The sequence below is a fragment of the Pristiophorus japonicus genome, unplaced genomic scaffold, assembly GCF_044704955.1.
Source record: "Pristiophorus japonicus isolate sPriJap1 unplaced genomic scaffold, sPriJap1.hap1 HAP1_SCAFFOLD_2997, whole genome shotgun sequence".
Taxonomy (NCBI): domain Eukaryota; kingdom Metazoa; phylum Chordata; class Chondrichthyes; family Pristiophoridae; genus Pristiophorus; species Pristiophorus japonicus.
In genome coordinates this window covers 9,943-21,350 of record NW_027252776.1, presented here as the reverse complement: position 1 = coordinate 21,350, position 11,408 = coordinate 9,943, and the positions used below count along the sequence as shown (strand labels likewise).

The 11,408-nt window shown below is 43.8% G+C and overlaps 1 protein-coding gene across 1 annotated transcript; it reads right to left on the bottom strand.

The window, feature by feature from the left end:
- Positions 1-1,545: 1,545 nt before the first annotated feature.
- Positions 1,546-11,099, bottom strand: LOC139248889 (uncharacterized; the record flags this gene model as incomplete). The annotated part of the gene is made up of 2 exons (XM_070872237.1): positions 10,774-11,099; positions 1,546-1,630 (listed from the first exon to the last, which is right to left on the bottom strand). Coding segments are annotated over exons 1-2 (279 nt in total), but the record flags the coding sequence as incomplete, so codon positions are not given.
- Between the last annotated feature and the right edge of the window lie 309 nt (positions 11,100-11,408).

The following is an 11,408-nucleotide window of genomic DNA, read 5'->3' as shown; positions in this document are numbered from 1 at the left end:
CTCCCCTCCCCCTCACAGCACCCCTCGGTCCGGGACACTCTCCCTCCCCTCCCCCTCACAGCACCCTCGGTCCGGGACACTCTCCCTCCCCTCCCCTCGCACTCACAGCACCCCTCGGTCCGGGACACACTCCCTCCCCTCCCCCTCACAGCACCCCTCGGTCCGGGACACTCTCCCTCCCCTCCCCTCCCCTCCCCCTCACAGCACCCCTCGGTCCGGGACACTCTCCCTCCCCTCCCCTCCCTCTCACAGCACCCCTCGGTCCGGGACACTCTCCCTCCCCTCCCCTCCCTCTCACAGCACCCCTCGGTCCGGGACACTCTCCCTCCCCTCCCCTCCCCCTCACTCACAGCACCCCTCGGTCCGGGACACTCTCCCTCCCCTCCCCCTCCACTCACAGCACCCCCTCGGTCCCGGGACACTCTCCTCCCCTCCCCTCCCCTCCCCCTCACAGCACCCCTCGGTCCGGGACACTCTCCCTCCCCTCCCCTCCCTCTCACAGCACCCCTCGGTCCGGGACACTCTCCCTCCCCTCCCCTCCCTCTCACAGCACCCTCGTCCGGGGACACTCTCCCTCCCCTCCCCTCCCCTCCCCTCACAGCACCCCCTCGGTCCAGGACACCTCTCCCTCCCCTCCCCTCCCACTCACAGCACCCTCGGTCCGGACACTCTCCCTCCCCTCCCCTCCCCTCCACAGCACCCCTCGGTCCGGGACACTCTCCCCTCCCTCCCCTCCCCCCCCTCCCCTCACAGCACCCCTCGGTCCGGGACACTCTCCCTCCCCTCCCCTCCCCCTCACAGCACCCCTCGGTCCGGGACACTCTCCCTCCCTCCCCTCCCCTCCCCTCCCCCTCACAGCACCCCTCGGTCGGGACCTCTCCCTCCCCTCCCCTCCCCTCACAGCACCCCTCGGTCGCGACACTCTCCCTCCCCTCCCCCTCCCCCTCACAGCACCCTCGGTCCGGGACACTCTCCCTCCCCTCCCCTCCCTTCCCTCCCCCTCACAGCACCCCTCGGTCCGGGACACTCTCCCTCCCCTCCCCTCCCCTCACAGCACCCCTCGGTCCGGGACACTCTCCCTCCCCTCCCCTCCCCTCCCCTCCCCCTCACAGCACCCCTCGGTCCGGGACACTCTCCTCCCCTCCCCTCCCCCCTCACAGCACCCTCGGTCCGGGACACTCTCCCTCCCCTCCCCTCCCCTCACAGCACCCCTCGGTCCGGGACACTCTCCCTCCCCTCCCCTCCCCTCACAGCACCCCTCGGTCCAGGGACACTCTCCCTCCCTCCCTTCCCCTCCCCTCCCACCCCTCGTCCGGGACACTCTCCCTCCCCTCCCCTCCCTCTCACAGCACCCCTCGGTCCGGGACACTCTCCCTCCCCTCCCCTCCCCCTCACAGCACCCCTCGGTCCGGGACACTCTCCCTCCCCTCCCCTCCCCCTCACAGCACCCCTCGGTCCAGGACACTCTCCCTCCCCTCCCCTCCCCTCCCCTCCCCTCCCCCTCACAGCACCCCTCGGTCCGGTCCGTAGGCCACAACAACTCACCCTGATGCTTCCATTCATCAGTCCCACGGCCAGGAGCTGGCCCTGCTGGTTAAAGTGGCAGCACATCACGCCCGCCTCACAGTCTCTGCAAGTGAGAGCCAGGATCAGAGCTTGACACGGGCAGCCCGCACTGATTCAACGCACACTTACATTTATATAGTGCATTTAAGGCAGTGAGACACCCCAGGGGCATTAACAGACAAGGTGTGACACCGAGCCCCATGGGGAGCTATCAGGGCCAGTTGGCCAAAGGCTTGGTAAAAGAGCTGGCTTTTAAACAGCATCTTAAAGGAGCAGAAGGGAGAGGCAGAGAGGTTTAGGGAGGGAGTTCCAGAGCTTAGGGCCCAGGCAACTGAAGGCACGGCCACCAATGGTGGAGCGATGGAAATCGGGGGATGTGCAAGATGCAGAATTGGAGGAGCACAGAGATAGGGAGTGGTGTAGGGGCTGGAGGTGGTTACAGACATAGGGAGGGGTGTAGGGGCTGGAGGTGGTTACAGACATAGGGAGGGGTGTAGGGGCTGGAGGTGGTTACAGACATAGGGAGGGGTGTAGGGGCTGGAGGAGGTTACAGAGATAGGGAGGGGTGTAGGGGCTGGAGGGGGTTACAGAGATAGGGAGTGGTGTAGGGGCTGGAGGTGGTTACAGACATAGGGAGGGGTGTAGGGGCTGGAGGTGGTTACAGACATAGGGAGGGGTGTAGGGGCTGGAGGAGGTTACAGAGATAGGGAGGGGTGTAGGGGCTGGAGGGGGTTACAGAGATAGGAAGGGGTGTAGGGGCTGGAGGGGGTTACAGAGATAGGGAGGGGTGTAGGGGCTGGAGGAGGTTACAGAGATAGGGAGGGGTGTAGGGGCTGGAGGAGGTTACAGAGATAGGGAGGGGTATAGGGGGCTGGAGGGGGTTACAGAGATAGAGAGGGGTGTAGGGCCTGGAGGGGGTTACAGAGATAGGGAGAGGTGTCGGGGCTGGAGGAGGTTACAGAGATAGGGAGGGGTGTAGGGGCTGGAGGAGGTTACAGAGATAGGGAGGGGTGTAGGGGCTGGAGGAGGTTACAGAGATAGGGAGGGGTGTAGGGGCTGGAGGAGGTTACAGAGATAGGGAGGGGTGTAGGGGCTGGAGGTGGTTACAGAGATAGGGAGGGTGTAGGGGCTGGAGGAGGTTACAGAGATAGGGAGGGTGTAGGGGCTGGAGGAGGTTACAGAGATAGGGAGGGTGTAGGGGCTGGAGGGGGTTACAGAGATAGGGAGGGTGTAGGGGCTGGAGGAGGTTACAGGGATAGGGAGGGGTGTAGGGGCTGGAGGAGGTTACAGAGATAGGGAGCGGTGTAGGGGCTGGAGGAGATTACAGAGATAGGGAGGGGTGTAGGGACTGGAGGAGGTTACAGAGATAGGGAGGGTGTCGGGGCTGGAGGAGGTTACAGAGATAGGGAGGGGTGTAGGGACTGGAGGAGGTTACAGAGATAGGGAGGGGTGTAGGGGCTGGAGGGGGTTACGGAGATAGGGAGGGGTGTAGGGGCTGGAGGTTACAGAGATAGGGTGGGTGTCGGGGCTGGAGGAGGTTACAGAGATAGGGAGGGGTGTAGGGGCTGGAGGAGGTTACAGAGATATGGCGGGGAGAAGGGGCTGGAGGGGGTTACAGAGATAGGGAGTGGAGAAGGGGCTGGAGGGGGTTAGAGATAGGGAGGGTTGTAGGGGCTGGAGGAGGTTACAGAGATAGGGAGGGGTGTAGGGGCTGGAGGAGGTTACAGAGATAAGGAGGGTGTCGGGGCTGGAGGAGGTTACAGAGATAGGGAGGGTGTCGGGGCTGGAGGAGGTTACAGAGATAGGGAGGGGTGTAGGGGCTGGAGGAGGTTACAGAGATAGGGAGGGGTGTAGGGGCTGAAGGAGGTTACAGAGATAGGGAGGGGTGATGGGGCTGGAGGGGGTTACAGACATAGGGAGGGGAGAAGGGGCTGGAGGGGGTTACAGAGATAGGGAGGGGTGTAGGGGCTGGAGGAGGTTACAGACATAGGGAGGGGAGAAGGGGCTGGAGGGGTTTACAGACATAGGGAGGGGAGAAGGGGAGAAGGGGCTGGAGGGGGTTACAGAGATAGGGAGGGGTGATGGGGCTGGAGGGGGTTACAGAGATAGGGAGGGGTGTAGGGGGTTACAGAGATAGGGAGGGGTGTAGGGGCTGGAGGAGGTTACAGAGATATGGCGGGGAGAAGGTGCTGGAGGCGGTTACAGAGATAGGGAGGGGTGTAGGGGCTGGAGGGGGTTACAGAGATAGGGAGGGGTGTAGGGGCTGGAGGAGATTACAGAGATAGGGAGGGGTGTAGGGGCTGGAGGAGGTTACAGACATAGGGAGGGGCTGGAGGGGGTTACAGAGATAGGGAGGGGTGTAGGGGCTGGAGGAGATTACAGAGATAGGGAGGGGTGTAGGGGCTGGAGGAGGTTACAGACATAGGGAGGGGTGTAGGGGCTGAAGGAGGTTACAGAGATAGGGAGGGGTGATGGGGCTGGAGGGGGTTACAGACATAGGGAGGGGAGAAGGGGCTGGAGGGGGTTACAGAGATAGGGAGGGGTGTAGGGGCTGGAGGAGGTTACAGACATAGGGAGGGGAGAAGGGGCTGGAGGGGGTTACAGACATAGGGAGGGGAGAAGGGGCTGGAGGGGGTTACAGAGATAGGGAGGGGTGTAGGGGGTTACAGAGATAGGGAGGGTGTCGGGGCTGGAGGGGGTTTCAGAGATAGAGATGGGTGTAGGGGGTTACAGAGATAGGGAGGGGTGTAGGGGCTGGAGGGGGTTACAGAGATAGGGATGGGTGTAGGGGCTGGAGGAGGTTACAGAGAAAGGGAGGGCTGTAGGGGCCGGAGGGGGTTAAAGAGATAAGAAGGGGTGTATGGGGTATATATATTTAGGGTATATTGGGGGGGTATTTATTGGGGTATTTATATTTGGGGCGTTTAGGGGGTATTTATTGGGGTATATATATTTGGGGGTATTTATTGTTGTACATATATATTTGAGGGTATTTATTGGGGTATATATATTTAGGGTATTTATTGGGGTATATATATTGAGGGTATTTATTGGGGTGTGTATATTTGGGGTCTTTATTGGGGTGTTTATGGGGGTATATATATTTAGGGTATTTATTGGGGTATATATTTGGGGTATTTATATTTGGGGGTATTTATTGGGGTATATATATTCGGGGGTATTTATTGGGGTATATAAATTATGGGTATTTATTGGGGTATATATATTTGGGGTATTTATTGGGGTATATATATTTGGGGGGTATTTATTGTGGTATATATATTTGGGGTATTTATATTTGGGGGTATTTATTGGGATATATATATTTGGGGGTATTTATTGGGGTATATATATTTGGGGTATTTATATTTGGGGGTATTTATTGGGGTATATATATTTGGGGTATTTATATTTGGGGGTATTTATTGAGGTATATATATTTGGGGGTGTTTATTGGGGTATATATAGTTGGGGTATTTATATTTGGGGGTATTTATTGGGGTATATATATTTGGGGTATTTATATTTGGGGGTATTTATTGGGGTATATATATTTGGGGTATTTATATGTGGGGGTATTTATTGGGGTATATATATTTGGGGTATTTATTGTGGTGTATATATTTGGGGAATTTATTGGGGTGTATATATTTGGGGTATTTATTGGGGTATATATATTAGGGTCTATATTGAGGTATTTATATGTGGGGTCTATATTGGGGTATATATATATTGGGGTGTATATTGGGGTATATATATTTGGGTATATATATATTGGGGTATATATATTTGGGTATATATATATTGGGGTATATATATTGGGGTGTATATTTGGGGTATTTATTGGGGTGTATATATTTAGGGTCTATATTGGGGTATTTATATTTGGGGTCTATATTGGGGTATATATATATTGGGGTGTATATATTTGGGTATATATATATTGGGGTCTATATTGGGGTATATATATTGGGGGTATTTATTGGGGTGAATATATTTAGGGTCTATATTGGGGTATTTATATTTGGGGTCTATATTGGGGTATATATATTGGGGTGTATATTTGGGTATATATATTTGGGTATATATATATTGGGGTATATATATTTGGGTATATATATATATTGGGGTATATATATTGGGGTGTATATTTGGGGTATTTATTGGGGTGTATATATTTAGGGTCTATATTGGGGTATTTATATTTGGGGTCTATATTGGGGTATATATATATTGGGGTGTATATATTTGGGTATATATATATTGGGGTCTATATATTAGGGTCTATATATATATTAGGGTCTATATTGGGGTATATATATATTGGGGTCTATATTGGAGTATATATATATATTAGGGTCTATATTGGGGTATATATATATTGGGGTCTATATATTGGGGGTATTTATTGGGGTGTATATTTGGGGTATTTATTGGGGTGAATATATTTAGGGTCTATATTGGGGTATATATATATATATATTGGGGTCTATATATATATATTGGGGTATATATATATATTGGGGTCTATATATATATATTGGGGTCTATATATATATTGGGGTATGTATATATATATATTGGAGTCTATATATATATATATTGGGGTCTATATATATATTGGGGTATGTATATATATATATTGGGGTCTATATATATATATTGGGGTCTATATATATATTGGGGTATATATATATATATATTGGGGTCTATATATATATTGGGGTATATATATATATATTGGGGTCTGTATATATATATTGGGGTCTATATATATATTGGGGTCTATATATATATATTGGGGTATATATATATATATTGGGGTCTATATATATATATTGGGGTCTATATATATATTGGGGTATATATATATTGGGGTCTATATATATATATTGGGGTCTATATATATATATTGGGGTCTATATATATATTGGGGTCTATATATATATATTGGGGTCTATATATATATTGGGATATATATATATATTGGGGTCTATATATATATATTGGGGTCTATATATATATTGGGGTCTATATATATATATTGGGGTCTATATATATATTGGGGTCTATATATATATATTGGGGTCTATATATATATATATTGGGGTCTATATATATATATTGGGGTCTATATATATTGGGGTCTATATATATATTGGGGTCTATATATATATTGGGGTATATATATATATTAGGGTCTATATTGGGGTCTATATATATTAGGGTCTATATTGGGGTCTATATATATTAGGGTCTATATTGGGGTCTATATATATATTAGGGTCTATATTGGGGTCTATATATATTAGGGTCTATATTGGGGTCTATATATATATTAGGGTCTATATTGGGGTATATATATATATTAGGGTCTATATTGGGGTATATATATATATTGGGGTCTATATTGGGGTATATATATATATATTAGGGTCTATATTGGGGTATATATATATATTAGGGTCTATATTGGGGTATATATATATATATTGGGGTCTATATTGGGGTATATATATATATATTAGGGTCTATATTGGGGTATATATATATATTAGGGTCTATATTGGGGTATATATATATATTGGGGTCTATATATATATATTGGGGTCTATATTGGGGTATATATATATATATTAGGGTCTATATTGGGGTATATATATATATATTGGGGTCTATATTGGGGTATATATATATATATTAGGGTCTATATTGGGGTATATATATATATTAGGGTCTATATTGGGGTATATATATATATTGGGGTCTATATTGGGGTATATATATATATATTAGGGTCTATATTGGGGTATATATATATATATTGGGGTCTATATATATATATTAGGGTCTATATTGGGGTATATATATATATTGGGGTCTATATTGGGGTATATATATATATTAGGGTCTATATTGGGGTATATATATATATTAGGGTCTATATTGGGGTATATATATATATATTAGGGTCTATATTGGGGTATATATATATATATTGGGGTCTATATTGGGGTATATATATATATATTGGGGTCTATATTGGGGTATATATATATATTAGGGTCTATATTGGGGTATATATATATATATTAGGGTCTATATTGGGGTATATATATATATTAGGGTCTATATTGGGGTATATATATATATATTAGGGTCTATATTGGGGTATATATATATATATTGGGGTCTATATTGGGGTATATATATATATATTAGGGTCTATATTGGGGTATATATATATATATTAGGGTCTATATTGGGGTATATATATATATATTGGGGTCTATATTGGGGTATATATATATATATTGGGGTCTATATTGGGGTATATATATATATATTAGGGTCTATATTGGGGTATATATATATATATATGGGGTCTATATTGGGGTATATATATATATTGGGGTCTATATTGGGGTATATATATATATTAGGGTCTATATTGGGGTATATATATATATTGGGGTCTATATTGGGGTATATATATATATTGGGGTCTATATTGGGGTATATATATATATATTAGGGTCTATATTGGGGTATATATATATATTGGGGTCTATATATATATTAGGGTCTATATTGGGGTATATATATATTGGGGTCTATATTGGGGTATATATATATATATTGGGGTCTATATTGGGGTATATATATATATATTAGGGTCTATATTGGGGTATATATATATATTGGGGTCTATATTGGGGTATATATATATATTGGGGTCTATATTGGGGTATATATATATATATTAGGGTCTATATTGGGGTATATATATATATTGGGGTCTATATTGGGGTATATATATATATTGGGGTCTATATTGGGGTATATATATATATATTAGGGTCTATATTGGGGTATATATATATATTAGGGTCTATATTGGGGTATATATATATATTAGGGTCTATATTGGGGTATATATATATATATATTAGGGTCTATATTGGGGTATATATATATATATTAGGGTCTATATTGGGGTATATATATATATTGGGGTCTATATTGGGGTATATATATATATTGGGGTCTATATTGGGGTATATATATATATATTAGGGTCTATATTGGGGTATATATATATATTAGGGTCTATATTGGGGTATATATATATATATTAGGGTCTATATTGGGGTATATATATATATTAGGGTCTATATTGGGGTATATATATATATATTAGGGTCTATATTGGGGTATATATATATATTGGGGTCTATATTGGGGTATATATATATATATTGGGGTCTATATTGGGGTATATATATATATTGGGGTCTATATTGGGGTATATATATATATATTGGGGTCTATATTGGGGTATATATATATATATTAGGGTCTATATTGGGGTATATATATATATTGGGGTCTATATTGGGGTATATATATATATTGGGGTCTATATTGGGGTATATATATATATATATTAGGGTCTATATTGGGGTATATATATATATTGGGGTCTATATTGGGGTATATATATATATTGGGGTCTATATTGGGGTATATATATATATATTAGGATCTATATTGGGGTATATATATATATATTAGGATCTATATTGGGGTATATATATATATATTAGGGTCTATATTGGGGTATATATATATATTGGGGTCTATATTGGGGTATATATATATATATTGGGGTCTATATTGGGGTATATATATATATTGGGGTCTATATTGGGGTATATATATATATATTGGGGTCTATATTGGGGTATATATATATATATTAGGGTCTATATTGGGGTATATATATATATATTGGGGTCTATATTGGGGTATATATATATATTGGGGTCTATATTGGGGTATATATATATATATTAGGGTCTATATTGGGGTATATATATATATTGGGGTCTATATTGGGGTATATATATATATTGGGGTCTATATTGGGGTATATATATATATATTAGGATCTATATTGGGGTATATATATATATATTAGGGTCTATATTGGGGTATATATATATATATTAGGGTCTATATTGGGGTATATATATATATATTAGGGTCTATATTGGGGTATATATATATATATTAGGGTCTATATTGGGGTATATATATATATATTAGGGTCTATATTGGGGTATATATATATATATTAGGGTCTATATTGGGGTATATATATATATTGGGGTCTATATTGGGGTATATATATATATATTAGGGTCTATATTGGGGTATATATATATATATTAGGGTCTATATTGGGGTATATATATATATATTAGGGTCTATATTGGGGTATATATATATATATTAGGGTCTATATTGGGGTATATATATATATATTAGGGTCTATATTGGGGTATATATATATATTAGGGTCTATATTGGGGTATATATATATATATTAGGGTCTATATTGGGGTATATATATATATATTAGGGTCTATATTGGGGTATATATATATATATTAGGGTCTATATTGGGGTATATATATATATTAGGGTCTATATTGGGGTATATATATATATATTAGGGTCTATATTGGGGTATATATATATATATTAGGGTCTATATTGGGGTATATATATATATATTAGGGTCTATATTGGGGTATATATATATATATTGGGGTCTATATTGGGGTATATATATATATATTAGGGTCTATATTGGGGTATATATATATATTAGGGTCTATATTGGGGTATATATATATATATTAGGGTCTATATTGGGGTATATATATATATATTAGGGTCTATATTGGGGTATATATATATATATTAGGGTCTATATTGGGGTATATATATATATATTGGGGTCTATATTGGGGTATGTATATATATATATTGGGGTATATATATATATTAGGGTCTATATTGGGGTATATATATATATTAGGGTCTATATTGGGGTATATATATATATATTGGGGTCTATATTGGTATATATATATATATTAGGGTCTATATTGGGGTATATATATATATATTAGGGTCTATATTGGGGTATATATATATATATTGGGGTCTATATTGGGGTATGTATATATATATATTGGGGTATATATATATATTAGGGTCTATATTGGGGTATATATATATATATTGGGGTCTATATTGGGGTATATATATATATATTAGGGTCTATATTGGGGTATATATATTAGGGTCTATATATATACACATTGTGTGTGGGGGGCGGGGGGGGTATTTACTCACAGCCGGTGCCGGGCCCGCAGCTCCCCCTGGGCCTGGGCCTGAGCCGCGGTCTGGGCCTGGGCCTGAGTCCGGGCCCGCAGCTCCCCCTGGGCCTGGGGCTGGGTCTGGGCCGCGGCCTCAGTTTCTGGGCTCCGGGTTCCGCCTCCCGGCTCCGGGGCCCCGCGGGCTGAGAGCGGCGGCAGGAGGCCGAGCATCCGGCTCCGGTGTCCGGGCTCCGGCCCGTGTCCGGTGTCCGGGCTCCGAGGCTCTGGCTTTTACCACAGGCCGCGCCGTTACCCAGCAACCGACAGCCGCCTGCCGCCGCAGGGATCTTGTGCCCATGCGCAGTGCCGGCGGCGCCTGTACCAAGATGGCGGCGCTACCTTTTGCCCATTGTCCGATCTACCCTATACAAATATGGCAACACCGGGCGCTGCCTTACGCACATGCGCACTGCCCGCTGGGCCCTATACTAAGATGGCGGCGCCACAGGTGAGCCATCCCCACCTGCCCTTCACCAAGATGGCTCCCTGTAACCACCAGGTCCCTGGGGGAGGCCAAACAGAGCCTCCAGTTGTGTGTGTCCATGGTCATTCCATTCTCTGTCTGATTCTGATTCTGGGGATGGAAACATAACCGTCATCATCAGTCGCAGT